Source organism: Manacus candei, unplaced genomic scaffold, assembly GCF_025592945.1.
Source record: "Manacus candei isolate 608988 ecotype Guabito, Panama unplaced genomic scaffold, ASM2559294v1 h1tg000098l, whole genome shotgun sequence".
Lineage (NCBI taxonomy): Eukaryota > Metazoa > Chordata > Aves > Passeriformes > Pipridae > Manacus > Manacus candei.
In genome coordinates, this window is record NW_026138146.1 from 13,361 (window position 1) to 34,430 (window position 21,070).

At 58.2% G+C, this 21,070-nt stretch overlaps 1 protein-coding gene across 1 annotated transcript; it reads right to left on the minus strand.

Annotated features, from left to right (window-relative positions):
* Positions 1 to 167: 167 nt before the first annotated feature.
* BIN2 (bridging integrator 2) lies at positions 168 to 19,948 on the minus strand. The gene is made up of 11 exons (XM_051768858.1): positions 19,846 to 19,948; positions 15,634 to 15,714; positions 14,733 to 14,787; positions 12,547 to 12,641; positions 10,679 to 10,774; positions 9,191 to 9,298; positions 8,192 to 8,277; positions 4,517 to 4,592; positions 2,712 to 2,794; positions 614 to 1,478; positions 168 to 343 (listed from the first exon to the last, which is right to left on the minus strand). Exons 1-11 carry the CDS (start codon positions 19,921 to 19,923, stop codon positions 233 to 235), a joined length of 1,734 nt encoding a protein of 577 aa, XP_051624818.1. The 5' UTR covers positions 19,924 to 19,948; the 3' UTR covers positions 168 to 232.
* Positions 19,949 to 21,070: the final 1,122 nt, after the last annotated feature.

Consider the following 21,070-nt stretch of genomic DNA (forward strand, 5'->3'; position numbering starts at 1 on the left):
CTGGAGGAGGGGGGGACACAGCGGGACAACCCCCCCCCCGCCCCGTGCCCTTCAGTCCCCCTAAACCCGCCGGCGGGGCCCCCTCTGCCCCTCCCCGACCCCAGACGGAGATTTGGGGTTTTGTCGCATTTCCCACCTTTATTTCGGACGGGAGGCGGGGGGGGGGGGGGGGGGGGGGGTTGGGAAGCGCATCCCGAGGAAGGAATTTGGGGCAGATGCCTCAAATTGGGGCTCAGGGGGTGCTGAGGGGCTCGGCGGGGGGGTCCTGGGGGGGGGATTCACCGCGCGGGGTGTCCTGGCTCGTGTCCCGGCTCGTGTCCTGCTCCGGTGTCCCGGGACAGCCCTGGGAGAGACACGGGGGGGGTCACCGACACCTCGCGACCCCCTTAAACCGGACCCAAAACCGAGTCCCCCCCCCGTAAGGGGGGTCCAGGTCACCCTCCCTCCAGCCCTCCCCCCCGCAGCAGCGTCTCACAGGGCTGGCTTTGTCTCCTGGGCCCCCCTCCCCGTGTCCCCGTGTCCCCGTGTCCCCGCGTCCCTCCCGGGTGCCCCCAAAATCCGGGAATCCCCCCGGGGGCGTCTCCCAGAACTCTCTCCCGCGGGTTCCGCTCACCCGCGGCTCCGCACCCGCGCTGTCCCCGCTGTCCCCGCGCTGTCCCCCGTCCCCGCCGGGCTGTCCCGGCTCCCGGGGACGCCGCGGGACATCGCGGGGGACAGCCGGGCTCGGGGACATCGGGCCCTGCCCACTGGTGGCCGCGGCGTCCCCCGTGGTGGCCGCGGCTGTCCCCGGCTCCGCTGAGGCGCTGCCGGCGGCCCTGGCGACGGCCTCGGACAGAATCAGCGACACCAGGGAGGTGGCGATGCCCTCGGGGCCCCCCCGGCCGGAGGGGTCCGGGGTCACCGCTGTCCCCGCGGACGCGGCGCGGGGGTCGCGCTCTGGGGTCTCCTCGCTGGACACGGACACTGTCACCGATGTCCCCTCGCCGTGGGCGGGGTTGGGCTCGGGGGGGTCCTCGCTGGACACGGGCACTGTCACCGATGTCCCCTCGCCGTGGGCTGGCTCTGGGATCTCCTCGCTGGACAGGGACACTGTCACCGATGTCCCCTCGCCGTGGGCGGGCTCGGTGTCCGGGGGGTCCTCACTGGACACGGACACTGTCACCGATGTCCCGTGGGCTGGCTCGGTGTCCGGGGGGTCCTCGCTGGACACGGACACTGTCACCGGTGTCCCCTCGCCGTGGGCGGGCTCGGGGTCCGGGGGGTCCTCGCTGGACACCGACGCCGTGTCCAGGGACCCCGCGCTGGCGGGCGAGGCGGGGGGCGGCCCGGGGGACGCGGCCCCCAGGTCCCCGTTGGCGGTGCCACCATCGATGGCAGCGCTGCCGCCCCCCCCGGGAGACCCCGCGGGCGCCTCGTCCGGGCAGGGGAACATCGGCGGGGGGCTCAGGGGGGGGGAGATGACCAGAGAGCCGCGGTTGCTGCGGGGGGGGACAGAGAAGGGGGGGACAGAGGAGGTTCAGCCCCAAACACGGATGTCCCCAAACAGCCCTGGGGACACGCGGCACCCCCGTGTCACCGTCCCGCTCGCGGGGGTCGCTTCCCCACCGGGCGGGACCCGGAATAATCACCCCGAGACCAGTGTCCCCAGTGCCCCCAGTGTGTCCCCAGTGTCCCCAGTGCCGCCGGTGTGTCCCCAGTGTGTCCCCAGTGTCCCCAGTGCCCCCAGTGTGTCCCCAGTGTCCCCAGTGCCCCCAGTGTGTCCCCAGTATGTTCCCACATGTCCCCAGTGTGTCCCCCGTGTGTCCCCACATGTCCCCAGTGTCCCCAGTGTGTCCCCAGTGTGTCCCCAGTGCCCCCAGTGTGTCCCCAGTGTGTCCCCAGTGTGTCCCAGTATCCCCAGTGCCCCCCAGTGTCCCCAGGGCCCCCTTACTGTCCCCAGCGTCACCCCAGTATCCCCAGTGTCGCCCCAGTGCCCCCAGTGTCCCCCCAGTGTCCCCAGTGTGTCCCCAGTGTTCCCAGTGTCCCCAGTGCCCCCAGTGTCCCCAGCGCCCCCCACTGTCCCCAGCGTCCCCCCAGTGCCCCCCCCAGTGCCCCCCCCAGTGTCCCCCAGTGTGTCCCCAGTGCCCCCTCAGTGCCACCCCAGTGCCCCCCAGTGTCCCCCCCGTGTTTCCAGTGTGTCCCCAGTGTCCCCCAGTGCCCCCCCAGTGTCCTCCCGGTGTGTCCCCAGTGTCCCCCAGTGTCCCCAATGTCCCCCCAGTGTCCCCCCAGTGTCCCCCAGTATTGGCCCAGTGTCGCCCCAGTGTCCCCCCAGTGCCCCCCCCAGTGTCTCCAGTGTCCCCAGTGCCAACCCAGTGTCCCCCCAGTGTCAATCCAGTGTCCCCCCAGTGTCTCCAGTGTTCCCACTGTCCCCCAGTGTTCCCACTGTCCCCCAGTGTTCCCAGTGTCCCCCCAGTGCCCTCCCAGTGTCCCCAATGTTCCCAGTGTGTCCCCCAGTGTCCTCAGTGTCCCCCCAGTGTCACCCCAGTGCCCCCCCCAGTGCCCCCCCAGTGTCCCCAGTGCCACCCCATTGTCACCCCAAGCGCCTTCAACCCCCCTTGGGGAGGTGCTCACAGCCACATTTTGGGGGTGTCCTTCACCTTTTTGGGGGGCTGGGGGGTGGTTTGTCCCCTTGAAGTCCCCCCCTGCCCCCCCCGCTGTCCCCCGGGTGTTACCTGGGGACACCTTTGACGATGAACACCTTGCTCGAGTGCTGCTTCTCCAGTTTGCTCATCACCTCGTACAGATCCCGGTTCAGCTGCGACGGGGGGGACACAGAGGCACGTCAGAGAGGCCCCCCGGGTGCCCCCCATCCCCTGAGAGCTCAGAGGGTCCCCCCGGGTGCCCCCCATCCCCTGAGAGCTCAGAGGGTCCCCCCAGGTGCCCCCCATCCCCTGAGAGCTCAGAGGGTCCCCCCCAGGTACCCCCCATCACTCGGGAGCTCAGAGGGTCCCCCCCAGGTGCCCCCCATCATTCGGGAGCTCAGAGGGTCCCCCCCAGGTACCCCCCATCATTCGGGAGCTCAGAGGGTCCCCCCAGGTGCCCCCCATCACTCGGGAGCTCAGAGGGTCCCCCCCAGGTACCCCCCATCACTCGGGAGCTCAGAGGGTCCCCCCAGGTGCCCCCCATCCCCTGAGAGCTCAGAGGGTCCCCCCCAGGTGCCCCCCACCCCTGGGAGGTCAGAGGGTCCCCCCAGGTGCCCCCCATCCCCTGAGAGCTCAGAGGGTCCCCCCCAGGTGCCCCCCACCCCTGGGAGGTCAGAGGGTCCCCCCAGGTGCCCCCCATCATTCGGGAGCTCACAGGGTCCCCCCCAGGTACCCCCCATCACTCGGGAGCTCAGAGGGTCCCCCCAGGTGCCCCCCATCATTCGGGAGCTCAAAGGGTCCCCCCAGGTGCCCCCCATCCCCCCCAGGTGCCCCCCATCATTCGGGAGCTCAAAGGGTCCCCCCCAGGTGCCCCCCATCACCCGGATGCTCAAAGGGTTTCCCCCGGGTGCCCCCCACCCCCTGAGAGCTCAGAGGGCCCCCCCGGGTGCCCCCCAACAACCGGGAGCTCAGAGTGGCCCCCTCTCATTTGGAGACCCCCCAAAAAATCCTCAAGACACCCCAAATTAATGAATTAAACGAAGAGCCAGGACTTGGGGGGGCACTGGGGGGACACTGGAGATACTCGGGGGACACTGGGGGCACTGAGGTGACAGTGGAGGCACTGGGCACATTGGGGGGACACGGGGGGGACACGGGGGGGGCACTGGGGTGACACTGGGGTCACTGGGGGACACTGGGGACGCTGGAGGGACCCTGGGGGCACTGGGGACACTGGGGGACACTGGGGGGGGGCTCTGGGGGCACTGAGGACACACTTGGGGGACACTGGGGGGCACTGGGGGACACTGAGGACACTAAGGGAACACTGGGGTGACACTGGGGACACTGGGGGCACTGGGGAAACTGGGGGGCACTGGGGATACTGGGGACACACTGGGGACACTGGGGGACACTAAGGGCACTAAGGGGACACTGGGGGGGCACTGGGGGCACTGGGGGGGCGCTGGGGGACACTGGGGACACTGAGGACAGTAAGGGCACTAAGGGGACACTGGGGGGGCACTAAGGGGACACTGGGGGGGGGGCACTGGGGACACTGGGGACACTGAGGGACACTGAGGTGACAGTGGGGGCACTGGGCACATAGGGGGGACGCTGGGGGACATTGGGGACACTGGAGGGGGACTGGGGACTCTGGCGATACTGGGGACACTGGGGGGGCACTGGGGGCACTGGAGGGGGCACTGGGGACACTGAGGTGACAGTGGGGGCGCTGGGCACATTGGGGGGACACTGGGGGACATTGGGGTCACTGGAGGGGGACTGGGGACTCTGGGGACACTGGGGACACTGGGGGGGGGCACCGGGGACACCTGGGGGCTGCTGGGGGGGAGGATGGAGGGAGGTGTTTTGGGGTCCCCCCCAAAGCCCACCTTGCTCATCTCCTTGTAGAAAACATCGCGGAGGTTGGAGATGTTCTGGAAGACGGTGACGTAACAGGCGATGCGGCTGCGGGGGGACACGGGGGGCACGGGGGGGACACGGGGGGGACACCAGGAACACGGGGGGACACGGGGGGACACGGGGGACATGGGGGGGACACGGGGGCACGGGGGGACGGGGGGATACGGGGGGACACGGGGGACATGGGGGGACATGGGGGGACACGGGGGGATACGGGGGGGCACGGGGGGACATGGGGGGACATGGGGGGACACGGGGGGGACACGGGAGGCACGGGGGATATGGGGGGACACGGGGGGACACGGGGGGCACGGGGGGATATGGGGGGACACGGGTGGACACGGGGGAGGGACACGGGGGGACACGGGGGGGACACGGGGGGACATGGGGGGACACGGGGGGGACAGGGGGGTACATGGGAGACATGGGGGACACGGGGCGGCACGGGAGGACACGGGGGGGATACGGGGGACAGGGGGGGACATGGGGGGACACGGGGGGGGTTGAGAAGAGTTGGGGGGGCCCGTGGGGAGGGGTTATGGACCACCTCCCTTCCCGGGGACACCCCCAGGCAGCCGCGGGGCTGTCACGGCCCGTGGGGCTGTCACTTGTCACCGCCCCGCTGTCACTGCCCCCCCAAACCCCCCCGATGTCCCCCAGGGCCACCGACGTGTCCCCAGGGTGGTCTTTGGGGAGAAGAGACCCCCCCCCCCGAATTGTTCCCTGATGTGCAGGGGAGCAGCACCCACTCGATGGCACCCGCGCCCCACAGTGTCCCCCAGATCCCACAGTGTCCCCCAGCCCCACAGTGTCCCCCAGATCCCACAATGTCCCCCAACCCCACAGTGTCCCCCAGACCCCACAGTGTCCTCCAGACCCCACAGTGTCCCCCAGATCCCACAATGTCCCCCAGCCCCACAGTGTCCCCCAGATCCCACAATGTCCCCCAGCCCCACAGTGTCCCCCAGATCCCACAATGTCCCCCAGCCCCACAGTGTCCCCCGGACCCCACAGTGTCCCCCAGATCCCACAATGTCCCCCAGCCCCACAGTGTCCCCCGGACCCCACAGTGTCCCCCGGACCCCACAGTGTCCCCCAGATCCCACAATGTCCCCCAGACCCCACAGTGTCCCCCAGCCCCACAGTGTCCCCAAGACCCCACAATGTCCTGCACCCTCGCGGTGTCCCCACCCCAGTTGTCAGCATGTCCCCCGACCCCTGCAGTGTCCCCCAGACCCCAGAGTGTCCCCCAGCCCTACAATGTCCCCCAGCCTCCCAATGTCCCCCAGCCCCACGACGTCCCCAAACCTCGTGATGTCCCTCAGCCCCACAATGTCCCCCAGCCCCAAATGTCCGCCAGACCTCACAGTGTCCCCAGACCCCACAATGTCGCCAAACCTTGTGATGTCCCCCGGCCCCACAATTTCCCCCAACCCCACAATGTCCCGCCCCCACACGGTGTCCCCAGTTGTCACCATGTCCCCCAACCTCTGTGGCGTCCCCCAGACCACAGAATGTCCCCCAACCCCCCAATATCCCCCAGCCCCCCAATATCCCACAACCCCACAATGTCCCCCAGCCCCACAGTGTCCCCCAGTCCCCCAATGTCCCCCAGTCCCCCAATATCCCCTGACGCCACAATGTCCCCCAGCCCCACCATGTCCCCCAACCCCTGCAGTGTCCCCCAACCCCACAATCTCCCGCACCCCTCAATGTCCCCCAGCCCCTCCATGTCCCCCAGTCCCACAATGTCCCTCAACCCCAAATGTCCCCAAGTCCCCACAATGCACCCCAGTGCCACCATGTCCTGCCCCCCCGCAGTGTCCCCAATTGTCGCCATGTCCCCCAACCCCTGCAGTGTCCCCTGGTCCCCACAATGTCCCCATGTCCCCACAATGTCCCCCAGACCCCCAATCTCCCCCAACCCCACAGTGTCCCCCAGCCCTTGCAGTATCCCCCAACCCCACAGTGTCCCCCAACCCCACAATGTCCCCCAACCCCACAGTGTCCCCCGACCCCACAGTGTCCCCCGACCCCTGCAGTGTCCCCCAACCCCACAATGTCCCCCAGCCCCACAGTGTTCCTCAGTCCCACAATGTTCCTCAGTCCCACAATGTCCCACAACCCCTCAATGTCCCCCAGTCCCCCAGTGTCCCCCAATGTCCCTCAATGTCCTCGGGCCCTCGCAGTGTCCCCCAGACCCCACAAAGTCCCCCGGACCCACAACATCCTGCACCCCCACGATGTCCCCAAATCCCACAATGTCTCTCAGCCCCCAATGTCCCCCAACCCCCCAATGTCCCCAAACCCCACCATGTCTTCCAACCCCACGGTGTCCCCCAGCCTGACCATGTCCTGCCCCCCCACGGTGTCCCCAGTTGTCACCATGTCCCCTGACGCCTGCAGTGTCCCCCAACCCCTGCGGCGTCTCCCAGTCCCTGCAATGTCCCCCGGCCCCACAATGTCACCAAACCTTGTGATGTCCCCCGGCCCCACAATGTCCCGCCCCCACACGGTGTCCCCAGTTGTCACCATGTCCCCCAACCCCTGTGGCGTCCCCCAGACCACAGAATGTCCCCCAGCCCCCCAATATCCCCCGACCCCACAATGTCCCCCAGTCCCCCAATGTCCCCCAACCCCTGCAGTGTCCCCCAACCCCACAATCTCCCGCACCCCTCAATGTCCCCCAGCCCCTCCATGTCCCCCAGTCCCACAATGTCCCACAGCCCCAAATGTCCCCAAGTCCCCACAACGTCCCCAAACCCCACCATGTCCTGCACCCCCGTGGTGCCCCCACTTGTCACCGTGTCCCCCAACCCCCACAGTGTCACCCTGTCCCCGCGATGTCCCCCAGACCCCCCCCGTGTCCCCCCAGACCCCCCCGTGTCCCCCCCGTGTCCCCCCGTGTCCCCCCGTGTCCCCCCGTGTTCCCCCCGTGTCTCCCCCCGGTGTCCCCCCGTGTCTCCCCCCGGTGTCCCCCTGTGTCCCCCCCGTGTCCATCCCGGTGTCCCCCCCGTGTCCCCCCGTGTCCCCCCCGTGTCCCCCCCGTGTCCCCCGCCGGTGTCCCCCCCCGTGTCCCCCCCGTGTCCCCCCCGTGTCCGCCCCCGGTGTCCCCCCCGTCCCCCCCCCCGTGTCTCCCCCGTGTCCCCCCGTACCCCCCCGTGTCCCCCCGTGTCCGCCCCGTGTCCACCCCGTGTCCCCCAGACCCCCCCGTGTCCCTCCCGTGTCCCCCCGTGTCCCCCCCCGTGTCCCCCCCGTGTCCCCCCATGTCCCCCCCCGTGTCCCCCCCGTGTGTCCCCCCGTGTTCCCCCCGTGTCCCCCCCGTGTCCCCCCCCTGTGTCCCCCCCGTGTCCCTCCCGTGTCCCCCCGTGTCCCCCCCGTGTGCCCCCCGTGTCCCCCCGTGTCCCCCCGTGTCCCCCCCGTGTATCCCCCCCCGTGTCCCCCCCGTGTCCCCCCGTGTCCGCCCCGTGTCCACCCCGTGTCCCCCAGACCCCCCCGTGTCCCTCCCGTGTCCCCCCGTGTCCCCCCCGTGTCCCCCCGTGTCCCCCCGTGTCCCCCCCGTGTATCCCCCCCCGTGTCCCCCCCGTGTCCCCCCCGTGTCCCCCCCGTGTCCCCCCCCCGTGTCCCCCCGTGTCCCCCCGTACCTCCCGTACAGCACCGGCAGCTCCTCCCGCAGCTCCCGGTTCAGCTCCTCGAACACGGCCTGGGCTTTGTTAAACTCCTCCTCGGCCTGGGGGACACTGGGGGTACTGGGGGGACTGGGGGTACTGGGGGGACTGGGGGGACTGGGGGGACTGGGGATACTGGGGGGATACTGGGGGTACTGGGGGTACTGGGGATACTGGGGGGACTGGGGGGACTGGGGGGACTGGGGGTACTGGGGGGACTGGGGGGACTGGGGGGATACTGGGGGTACTGGGGACACTGGGGGGACTGGGGGGACTGGGGATACTGGGGGTACTGGGGATACTGGGGGTACTGGGGGATACTGGGGATACTGGGGGGACTGGGGGTACTGGGGGGACTGGGGGTACTGGGGGGACTGGGGATACTGGGGACACACTGGGGACACTAGGGGGACACTGGTGGTACTGGGGGGACACTGGGGGTTTTCTGGGTTGGCACTGGGGGGACACTGGGGGGACACTGGAGGGGCACTGAGGGGGCACTGGGGACACTGGGGGGTTTTTGGGGGGACACTGGGGACACTGGAGTGGCACTGGGGGGGCACTGGAGAGGCACTGGGGGGACACTGGAGGGGCACTGGGGGGACACTGGGGGGACACTGGGGGGTCACTGGGGGTCACTGGTGTCACTGGGGGGGCACTGGAGCGGCACTGGGGGTCACTGGTGTCACTGGGGGTCACTGGGGGGACACTGGGGGTCACTGGGGTCACTGGGGGTCACTGGGGGGACACTGGGGGTCACTGGGGTCACTGGGGGTCACTGGGGGGACACTGGGGGTCACTGGGGTCACTGGGGGGGCACTAGAGGGACACTGGGGGTCACTGGTGTCACTGGGGGGTCACTGGTGTCACTGGGGGGGCACTGGTGGGACACAGGTGGGACACTGGTGTCACTGGGGGGGCACTGGTGTCACTGGGGGGGCACTGGGGGTCACTGGTGTCACTGGGGGGTCCCACCTTGGCTATCTTGGCCTCGTCCCTCCTGCGCTGGCCCTGCAGCCCCTCCAGGTGGTGCCGGGCACTGTCGTAGTCCACGAGCTTCCTGCCGCGCTTGGCGATCCGCTCCTGGCGTTGGGGAGTCGGGGAGTCGGGAATTCGGGAATTCGGGAATTTGGGGACAGCGAGGGTCCAAAATCCTCTTCCCTCCCCTTTCCCCCTTTTTTATCCTTTTTTTTTTTTCTTTTTCCTTTTTCTCTTTTTCCTTTTTCTCTTTTTTCTTCTGCCCCCCTTTTCCCTTCTTTCCATTTTTCTCTTCACCCTTTCTTCCTGTCCCCTTTGTCCTTTCCCCCTTTCCCCCTTTCCCCTTTTTTCTTTCTCTCCCCTTTTTTTCCTCCCCCCCCTTTTTCCCCCCCTTTAATAGTTTTTTTTTACATTTTCCCTTTTATCTTCTTCCCCCCTTCTCCCTTCTTTCCTTTTTTCTCTTTACCCTTTCTTCCTTCCCCCTTTTTTCTTTCCCCCTTTTTTCCTTTTCCCTTTTTTCTTTTTTCCCCTTTAATCGTTTTTTTGCATTCCCCCCTTGTTTCTTCTTCCCCCTTCTTTCCCTTTTTGTCTTTACCCTGTCTTCCTTCCCCCCTTTTTTCCTTCCCTCCTTTTTTCCTTTCCCCCTTTTTCCTTTTTCCCTCTTTTTCTTTTCCCCTCTTTCCCTCCTTATTTTCCCCCCTTTATCCTTTTTTTTGCATTTTTCCCTCTTTTCTTCTTCCTCCCTTTCCTGTTCTTTCCCTTTTTCTCTTTACCCTTTCTTCCTTCCTCCCTTTTTCCTTTCCTGCTTTTTTCCTTTTCCCTTTTTTCTTTTCCCCCTTCCCCCCTTTTTTCCTTTTTATTCTTTTTTTTGTATTTTTCTCTTTTTTCTTCTTCCCCCCTTTCCCTTCTTTCCCTTTTTCTATTCACTCTTTCTTCCTTCTCCCCTTTGTCCTTTTTTCCCTTTTTCTTTCTCCCTCCCTTTTTCCCCTTCTCTCCTTTTTTCTTTTTTCCCTTTTCTCCTTTTTTTTTGCCTTTTCCCCTTTTTTATACTTCCCCCTTTTCTCTTCCTTCCCTTTTTCTCTTCCCCCTTTCTTCCTTCCTCCCTTTTTTCCTTTTCCTTTTTCCCCTTTATCCTTTTTTTTTTTTGCATTTCTCCCTTTTTTCTTCTTCCCCCCTTTTCCCACCTTTCCCTTTTTCTCTTAACCCTTTTTTCCTTCCCCCCTTTTTCTTTCTCCCCCTTTTTTCTTTTTTCTCCTTTTATCCTTTTTTTTTTTTGCATTTTTCCTTTTTTTCTCCCCCCTTTTTTCCTTTTTCCCCTTTTTTCTTCTTCCTTTTTTCTCTTTATCCCTTTTTCCTTCCCCCTTTTTCCCTTCCCCCCTTTTTTCCTTCCCCTTTTTTCCTTCCCCCCTTTTTTCCTTCCCCTTTTTTTCTTTCCCCCTTTTTTCCTTTCCTCCCTCTTCCCCCTTTCCCCCCCTTTTTTGGCACCTTGAAGTCCCCGAACTGGGCCAGGTAATTCTCCAGCAGCCGCAGGGCTTGGTCGCCCAACTTGGCCTCGTAGTCGTCCCACAGGAGGTCGTTGTTCTGGGGGGGACACGAAAATCTCTGTTTCCTATTTAAACACTTCCCACGCATCCCATTAAATCCTTATTTTAATTAAGGAACCATCGAAAACGAGGCAAGGAAATAAAAATTCATTTTCCACGCATCCCGTTAAATTCTTAATTTAATTAACGAACGACTGAAAAAGAGGCAAGGAAATAAAAATTCCCAAGGAACTGCAGGATCCGCCACGGAGGGAAAAGGGGGGGCACAAAAATCTATTTCCTTTCCCCCCTTTTTCCTTCCCCCTTTTCCCTTCCCTTTTTCCCTTTCCCCTTTTACACTTTCGCCTTTTCCTTCCACCCTTTCCTTTCCCCCTTTCCCCCTTTCCCTTTCCCTTTTTCCTTCCCCCTTTTCCTTTCCCTCTTTTCCCTTCCCCCTTTTCCCTTTCCCCCTTTTTCCTTTTCCCTTCCCCCCTTTTTCCTTTCTCCCTTTCCCCCTTTTCCCCATTTCCCTTCCCCCTTTCCCTTTTTCCTTCCCCCTTTCCCCTTTTCCCTTTTCCCCTTTTTTCTTCTTCCCTCCTTTTCCCTCCTTTCCCTTTTTACCCTTTTTACCTTCCCCCTTTTCCCTTTCCCCCTTTTCCTTCCCCCTTTTCCCTTTCCCCCTTTTCCTCCCCCTTTTCCCTTTCTCCCTTTTTTCCTTTCTCCCCCCTTTTTTCCCCATTTTCCCCTTTTTTCTTCTTCCCCTCTTTTCCCTCCTTTCTCTTTTCACCCTTTTTCCCTTTCCCCTTTTCCTTTCCCCCCTTTTCTCTTCCCTCTTTTTCTTTCCCCCCTTTTTCCTTCTCCCCCTTTCCCTTTCCCCTTTTTCCTTTCCCCCCTTTTCCTTTCCCCTTTTTCCTTTCCCCCCTTTTCCTTCCCCATTTCCCCTTTTCCTTTCCCCTTTTCCCTTTTTCCTTTCCCCTTTTTCCTTTCCCCCCTTTTCCTTCCCCCTTTTTCCTTCCCCATTTCCCCTTTTCCTTTCCCCTTTTCCCTTTTTCCTTTCCCCTTTTTTCCCTTTCCCACTTTTTTCTTCTTCCCCCCTTTTCCCTCCTTTCCCTTTTCACCCTTTTTCCCTTTCCCCTTTTCCCTTCCCCCCTTTTTCCTTCCCCCCTTTCCTTTCCCCCCCTTTCCTTTCCCCTCTTTCCTTCTCCCCCTTTTCCTTTCCCCCCTTTTCCCTTTCCCCCTTTTCCCTTCTCCTCCTTTTCCCTTTCCTTCTCCCCTTTTTCCTTTCCCCCCGTTCCCCTTTTCCTTTCCCCCTTTTTCTTTCCCCTTTTCCCTTTCCCCTTTTTCCTTTCCCCCTTTTCCCTTCTCTCCTTTCCCTTTTTAACCTTTTTCCCTTTCCCCTTTTTCCTTTCTCCTTTTCCCTTTCCCCCTTTCCCTTTCCCCCTTTCCCTTTCCCCCTTTCCCTTTCCCCCTTTTCCCTTTCTTCCCTTTTTCCTTCTCCCCATTTTCCCTTTCCTTCTCCCCTTTTTCCTTTCCCCCCTTTCCCCTTTTCCTTTCTCCCTTTTTCTTTCCCCTTTTCCCTTTCCCCTTTTTCCCTTTCCCCCTTTTCCCTTTCCCCCTTTCCCCCTTTTCCTTTCCCCCTTTTCCTTTCCCCCTTTTTCTTTCCCCTTTTTCTTTCCCCTTTTTCCTTTCCCCCTTTTCCCTTCTCTCCTTTCCCTCTTTAACCTTTTTCCCTTTCCCCCTTTCCCTTTCCCCCTTTCCCTTCCCCCCTTTTTCCTTTCTCCCCCTTTTTTCCCCATTTCCCCCTTTTTCTCTCCCCCTCTCCCCCCGTACCCTGGCGATGTCGGTGAGCTCCCCGTGTCCGTCCCACTCGGGGCTGTAAATCTCCGTCAGGGTCTCGGCCACGCGCCGGGAGCTCTCGCGCATCGCTGCGGACAAAGCCCTTAATTAGCGGCCCTTAATTGCTAATTACCGACCTGCACTTACCCTTCGGTACCGCCGGCAATTTAGTTATTACCGCCGGGGTTTATTTATCAGCCCAGGCGCGTTATTTTTAATTATTCGTTATCCGTTTATTATTGTGATTAATTAATTTATTTATTATGTTTATTGTAATTATAAAATTATAATTTATATTAATTTATATATTAATTCATTATTTATTATATGAGTTAATAGAATACATTAATTATTAAGAGTATAATTTCATTATATTTATTAATAAAGTTTGTAATATTTATAATAGTTTGTAATATTTATAATATAATTATATTTATAATTTAATTTATTTATTCTATAATTTAATATATTTATAATATAATATAATTCATAATATAATATTTATAATATAACAATAGTTTATAATATTTATATTATAAATCATTAATTATATAATCATTAATTATATTAATTTATGAATATTTAAAAATATTTATAAATTTAATTACTTAGATTTTTATATTATTAATATTATTGATTAATAATTATATTATTTTAGAAATATTCATATAAATATTTATACATTTATTAATTTATTATACGTTGTTATTTATTAGCCCAGGCACGTTATTTTTAATTATTAGTTATTTGTTTATTATTGTTATTAATTAATTTATCATTTATTATGTTTATTATAATTAAAAATGCATTATCTATATTAATTTATATATTAAATATATAATTTATTATATGAGTTAATATATTACATTCTTATTAATATTATTGTTTTATTATCTTTATTAATATAATAGATTTTATATTATTAATATTAATACTTATTAATTATATAAATTTATAAATGTTTTAAAATATTTAAAATAAAATACACATTATTTTAAAAATAAAATACAAAATATTTTTAAAATAAAATATAAAATTATTAATTTATTATATGTTATCATTTATTAGCCCAGGTATGTTATTTTTAATTATTAGTCATTTGTTTATTGTCATCATTAATTAATATATTATTATATTTATATATTATTAATATATATTATATCGATATATTTATAATGTTGTTATTTATCATCAGAGCTATTTTTAGTTATTAATTTATTACAATTATATGTCGCTATTTTTAGTTATTATCATTATTTAATTTACCATTATATTTATATGTTATTAACATATTACTCTACATATTTTATATATATATATATTTATGTGTTGTTATTTTTTACCCCGAGTAATTATTTTTAGTTATTATTATTTGTTTATTGACATAAATAATTTATTAAAATATTTACATATTATTATATATAATGTTTGTATTATTTATTATCTATTAACTCATATATAATAGACCTGATGTATAACACATATGCCATAAATCATATATTTATTATCTATTTATTATGCCATATATAATATAAATATTACGTATTATCCAGATATATTATTTTTATCCCCTATTTCCCCTTTGTTATCCGTGTATTTATTTACATATATTTTTAAATTGTTATATTTCTACATAACCCATTTATTTTCGAGATAATTAGTAAATAAAAATCAAATAAAATCGATTTATACATATAAATTACATATAAATTATAAATATAATTATATATCAATTATATATATAATTTTCTATATATAAATAATATATATATTATATATAATAATATATATAATATATATAATATATATAATATATATAATATATATAATATATAATATATATATAATATATATAATATATATAATGTATATAATATATATAATATGATAATATAAATATAATTATATATATCAATTATATATATAATTTTCTTTATATAAATATTATTTATAATTTATATATATATAAATTAAATTAAATTAAATTAAAACTATTGCCAATTTTTTATTTGCGATCTGTTTTTAACTCACAATTCCACTCGATTAAAACCCTTAAACTGAATTATCGATCGATATTTAAATTTTTACAAATTCAAAAACCACGTTTTACCTGCCCCGTTTCAATATTTACATCACGAATTAACCCACAATTAGCCCTCCCCGTTAATTACCCCCCGCACCTCTCACGGCTCCCACGAAGCTTTTCAGGTCCTTGTAGAGTTTGAGACCCTCGGCCTGGGACGGGGGGACAGTGAGGGGGGGGACAGGGACCCCCGGAGGGACCCCCAGTGACCCCCAGTGTCCCCAGTGACCCCCAGTGCCCCCAGTGTCCCCCCAGTGACCCCCAGTGCCCCCAGTGTCCCCCCAGTGTCCCCCCAGTGACCCCCAGTGTCCCCCAGTGACTCCCCAGTGTCCCCCAGAGTGACCCCCCAGTGACCCCCCAGTGTCCCTCCAGTGACCCCCAGTGACCCCCAGTTCCCCCAGTGTCCCCCCAGTGACTCCCCAGTGCCCCCAGTGTCCTCCCAGTGTCCCCCAGTGTCCTCCCAGTGTCCCCCAGTGCTCCCAGTGTCTTTCCAGGATCCCCAGTGTCCCCCAATGTCCCCCCAATGTCCCCCAGTGTCCCCCAGTATGCCCAGTGCTCCCAGTGTCCCCAGTGTCCCTCAGTATCCCCCCAGTGCCCCCCAGTGCCCCCCCAGTGACCCCCAGTGTCCCCCAGTGTCCCCAGTGACCCCCAGTGACCCCCCAGTGTCCCCAGTGACCCCCCAGTGTCCTCCCAGTGTCCTCGCAGTGTCCACCAGTGTCCTCACAGTTCCCCCAGTACCCCCAGTATCCCCAGTACCCCCCCAGTACCCCCAGTATCCCAAATATCCCCAGTTCCCCCAGTCCCCTCAGTCCCCCCAGTTCCCCCAGTCCCCCCAGTATCCCCAGTACCCCCAGTATCCCCCCAGTGTCCCCAGTATCCCCAGTATCCCCAGTTCCCCCCCCAGTGTCCCCAGTACCCCCAGTCCCCCCAGTATCCCCCCAGTACCCCCCCAGTCCCCCCAGTACCCCCCCAGTCCCCCCAGTCCCCCGGTCCCCCACCTGCTGCCGGCTGAAGTTCCCCGCGCTCTGCTCGAACTGCTCGTCCCTCGTTTCCACCGTTTTGCCCAATTTTTGCAGGACCTGGGGCGGGAAAAGGGCGGGAAGAGGAAAACCGGGAATTTTTGGGTGCCAAACCCGGCACCACCACCCCGGAAACCCCGTCAGGGCACCCCAAAAACACACCCAAACACCCCGAAACACCCCAAAACATCCCCAAACACCTCGAAACACCCCAAAACATCCCAAAACACCCAAAACTAGCCCAAAATACCTGAAAACAGCCCGAAATACCTGAAAACACCCCAAAATACCCCAAAACACCCCACAACATACCAAAACACCTAAAAACACCCTAAAACACCCAAAAATACCCCAAAACAGCACAAAACACCCCAAAACGACCCAAAACACCTGAAAACGCCCCCAAATTACCCCAAAGCAGCCTAAAACACCCTAAAACACCCTATACATCCCCAAACAACCCAAACACCCCCAAAACACCCCAAAACAACCCAAAACACCCCCAAAACACCCCAAAACATCCCAAAGCACCCTAAACAGCCCCAGCACCCCAAAACACCCCAAAACACCCGAAAACACCCCAAAATACCCAAAAACATCCCAAAACACTCCCAAACACCCCAAAACAGCCCAAAACAGCCCAAAACAACCCAAAACAACCCAAAACACCCTAAAAATCCCAAAACACTCCGAAACACCCCGAAACAGCCCAAAACACCCTAAAACACCCTAAACCACCCCAAAACATCAGAACACCCCAAAACACCCCAAAACACCCTAAAACATCCTAAAACGCCTCAAAACCTCCAAAACAGCCAAACCCACCCCCAAACACACCAAAACTCCCCAAAACACCTGAAAACACCCCAAAACAGCACAAAACAGCCCAAAACACCCCCAAATGCCACAAAACACTCCCAAACACCCCAATACAACCAAAAACACCCTGAAAAAATCCAAAACACCCTGAAACAGCCCAAAACATCCGGAAACACCCCAAAACACCCTAAAACACCCTAAAAGACCCCAAAACACCCTAAAACACCCCAAAACACCTCAAAACACCTGAAAACACCCCGAAACACCCTAAAACACCACAAAATACCCCAAAACACTCTGAAACACCCCAAACCAGCACAAAACATGCCAGAATACCCCAAAACACCAGAAACCACCCCAAAATACCTGAAAACACTCCAAAATACCCCAAAACAGCCCAAAACACCCTAAAACACCCTAAAGAACTCCAAAACACCCTATACACCACAAAATATCCTAAACCACCCCAAAATACCTGAAAACACCCTGAAACACCCCAAAGACACCAAAACACCTCAAAACACCCCCAAATACGTGAAAACACCCCCAAACACCCTAAAACATCCCAAAATATCCCAAAACACCTGAAAACATCCCAAACTACCCCAAAACAGCCCAAACCAGCCTGAAACACCCTGAAAGACCCCCAAACATCCCCGAACACCCAAAACAGCTCAAAACAGCCCAAGACAGCCTAAACCACCCCAAAACACCCTAAAACATCCTAAAAACCCCCAAAACACCTGAAGACACCCCAAAACACCCCCAAAAAAACCCCAAACACCCCAAAACACCTCCAAAACCCCCTGTCCAGGAAGAGTTTTGACCCCCCAGGAAGAGTGTGGGATGAGGGATGGAGGAGCTTTGGGGTGCCCAGGAAGGGGTTGAGCCCCCCCAAAAGAGGCTGGAACCAGACAGGGGGAAATTTGGGGTGTCCAGGAAGAGGTTGAACATCCCAAGGGAGAAGATGGAGCCAAGTGGGAGATTTGGGGTGTCCAGGAAGAGCTTTGGCCCCCCCAGGAAGAGGAAAGGGGAACTTTGGGGTGTCCAGAAAGAGGCTGAGCTCCCCCAAAAGAGGCTGGAACCAGACAGGGGGAAATTTGGGGTGTCCAGGAAGAGCTTTGACACCCCAGGAAGAGGCAAGGGGAACTTTGGGGTGTCCAGGAAGGGGTTGGAAGCCCAGGGAAGAGCCCAGGGCTGAGTGGGGGGATTTTTGGGGTGCCCAGGAAGGGGTTGAGCTGCTCAGGAAGGGCCTGGAGTGGGGCTGGAGGGAGATTTGGGGTGTGTAGGAAGAGGCTGAGCCCCCCCAGGAAGAAGCCGGGAGCAGGTGGGAGATTTGGGGGGCCCAGGAGGAGGTTGAACATCCCAAGGGAGAAGATGGAGCCAAGTGGGAGATTTGGGGTGTCCAGAAAGAGCTTTGACCCCCCCAGGAAGAGGAAAGGGGAACTTTGGGGTGCCCAGGAAGGGGTTGGAACCCCTGGAAGAGCCCAGGGCTGAGTGGGAGTGAGATTTGGGGTGCCCAGGAAGAGGTTGAGCCCCCCCCAAAAGAGGCTGGAGCCAGACAGGGGGAGCTTTGGGGTGTCCAGGAAGAGGCTGATCCACTTGGGAAAGCGTGGGATGAGGGATGGAGGAGTTTTGGGGTGCCCAGGAAGGGGTTGAGCTCCTCAGGAAGAGCCCAGGGTGGGGCTGGAGGGAGATTTGGGGTGTCCAGGAGAGGTTTGAACCCCCAGGAAGAGGAAAGGGAAACTTTGGGGTGTCCAGGAAGAGGCTGAACATCCCAAGGAAGAAGACTGAGCCAGGTGGGAGATTTGGGGTGTCCAGGAAGGGGTTTGACCCCCCGGAAGAGCCCGGGTGGGGCTGAGGCAGATTTGGGGGGTCAGGAAGGGGTTTGACCCCCCCGGAAGAGCCCGGGTGGGGCCGAGGCAGATTTGGGGGGTCAGGAAGGGGTTTGACCCCCCCGGAAGAGCCCGGGTGGGGCCGAGGCAGATTTGGGGGGTCCAGGAAGGGGTTTGACCCCCCCGGCAGAGCCCGGGTGGGGCCGAGGCAGATTTGGGGGGTCCGGAAGCAGCCGCAGCCGGTTGGGGCCGATAAGAGCCCCGGGGGAGCCAAATTTAGCCCCGAGCCCCGGCCAGGAAACCTGGGGTGGGGAGGGGGAGTCTTTGTGTCCCCCCAAAACCGCCACCGCCCTTTTGGGGAGGGAAAGGGAAGGGGAACGACCCCAAAACTGCCCCAAACCGGGCGAGAATCGCCCGTTTCCGCTGCCCCTCCCCCTCCTTCCCGCCCACCCCATTCCCGGGACGACCCCGCACCCCCTGTCCGGGGGGGGACACCCCTGCCACCCCCTCACAGCCCCCCGTGACCCCACGGGAGGTTTTGGGGTGGAAAACCCCACTTTTGGAAAACCCAAACCACCCTGGGGGGGCTTTAGGAGACGCCCTCACCCCCCAAACCCTGGGAGCGACGACCCAGAGCCCCCCAAATTTCACCCCCAGCCCGGGCACCCCCTGTCACCCCCTTCCCGCGCCCCCCCAGCCACTCCCAGAAGGTTTTGGGGTGGAAAACCCCACCTTCAGAAAACTCAAACCACCTTGGGGGGCTTTAGGAGACGCCACCACCCCCCAAACCCTGGGAGCGATGACCCAGAGCCCCCCAAATTCCCCCCCCCAGCCCAGGCACCCCCTGCCACCCCCTCACAGCCCCCCCATGACTCCCCCCCCAGAAGGTTTTGGGGTGGAAAACTCCACTTTTAGAAAACCCAAACCACCCTGGGGGGCTTCAGGAGACGCCACCACTCCCCAAACCCTGAGAGCAACGACCCAGAGCCCCCCAAATTCCCCCCCCCCAGCCCGGGCACCCCCTGCCACCCCCTTCCCGTGCCCCCCCAACCACTCCCAGAAGGTTTTGGGGTGGAAAACCCCACCTTCAGAAAACTCAAACCACCTTGGAGGGCTTCAGGAGACGCCACCACTCCCCAAACCCTGAGAGCAACGACCCAGAGCCCCCCAAATTCCTGGGAGCGACGACTCAGAACCCCCTCCAGAAGGTTCTGGGGCGGGAAACGCCACTTTTGGAAAACCCAAACGATCTCGGGGGGGCTTTAGGAGACGCCCCCAGCCCCCAAACCCTCGGAGCGACGACCCAGAGCCCCCCAAATTCCTCGGAGCAACGACCCAGAGCCCCCCAAATTCCTCGGAGCAACGACCCAGAGCCCCCCAAATTCCTCGGAGCGACGACCCAGAGCCCCCAAATTCCTCGGAGCGACGACCCAGAGCCCCCCAAATTCCTGCCGTGCGGCTCCCCCGCTGCCGGGGGGGGAACAGGGCTGGACCCGAGCAGGGCCGGGATTTCGGGAACACCCGGGCCCCCCCTCACCTTCTCCTGGGCGCGGCTCAGGTGCTTCTGGACCTGCCTGGCGAAGAGCCCGGCGCTGCCCGCCCTGCCCTCGGCCATGGCTCGGCTCGGCCCGGCCCGGCCCGGCCCCTCCCGCGGCCCCGCTGCCGGGGGGGGGTTGGGGACGGAGGAAGTTCGAGGTCACCGCAGCATCCGCTGCACCCCGGAACGGCCCCCCCGGAACGGGCCCCCCGGAATGACACCCCCGGAACGGCCCCCCCGGAACGGCCCCCCGGAATGACACCCCTGGAATGACACCCCCAGAACGGCCCCCCCGGAACGGCCCCCCGGCACGGCCCCCCCGGCACGGCCCCCCCAGAACGGCCCCCCGGAATGACACCCCCGGAACGGCCCCCCCGGAACGGCCCCCCGGAATGACACCCCCGGAACGGCCCCCCAGGAACGGCCCCCTGAATGACACCCCCGGAACGGCCCCCCCGGCACGGCCCCCCCGCCACGGCCCCCCCAGAACGGCCCCCCGGAATGACACCCCCGGAACGGCCCCCCCCGGAACGGCCCCCCGGAATGACACCCCCGGAACGACACCCCCTGAATGGCCCCCCCCGGAACGACACCCCCGGAACGGTCCCCCCGGAACGACACCCTGGCACCCCCGGAATGGGCTCCCCCCGAAACGACCCCCTGGCACCCCCAGAACGACACCCCCCGAACGACCCCCTGGTACCCCCAGAACGGCCCCCCCTGGAACGGCCCCCCCGGAATGGGTCCCCCGGAAATGGCCCCCCGGAACAACACCCTGGCACCCCCGGAACGGGCCCCCTCGGAATGACCCCCCTGGTACCCCCGGAATGGGTCCCTCTGGAATCACACCCTGGCACGCCCAGAATGTCCCTCCTGGCATCCTCAGAACTGCCCCCCTGGCACCCCCGGAACGGCCCCCCTGGCACCCCTAGAATGACAACCCCAGAATGACCCCCCTGGCACCCCCAGAATGGCCCCCCTGGAACCCCTGGAACGACCCCCCTGGCACCCCCAGAATAGCTCCCCCAGAATGGCACCCCCAGAACGGCCCCTCTGGCACCCCCAGAATGGCCCCCCTGGTACCCCCCAAAATGGCCCCCCTGGTACCGCCAGAATGGCCCCCCCAGAACCCCTGGAATGACCCCCCTGGCACCCCCAGAATAGCTCCCCCAGAATGGCACCCCCAGAACGGCCCCACTGGCATCCCTGGAATGGCCCCCCTGGC

What these genes read in the sequence shown, in the direction of transcription:
- BIN2 (XM_051768858.1), bottom strand. Translation starts at nt 19,923, where the DNA reads ATGGCCGAGGGCAGGGCGGGCAGCGCCGGGCTCTTCGCCAGGCAGGTC. An exon ending in GGAACTTCAGCCGGCAGCAG is followed by an intron (nt 14,788 to 15,633) that starts GTGGGGGACCGG and finishes CCCCCGTCCCAG; the next exon opens with GCCGAGGGTCTCAAACTCTA. An exon ending in TCTACAAGGAGATGAGCAAG is followed by an intron (nt 2,795 to 4,516) that starts GTGGGCTTTGGG and finishes CCCCCGTCGCAG; the next exon opens with CTGAACCGGGATCTGTACGA.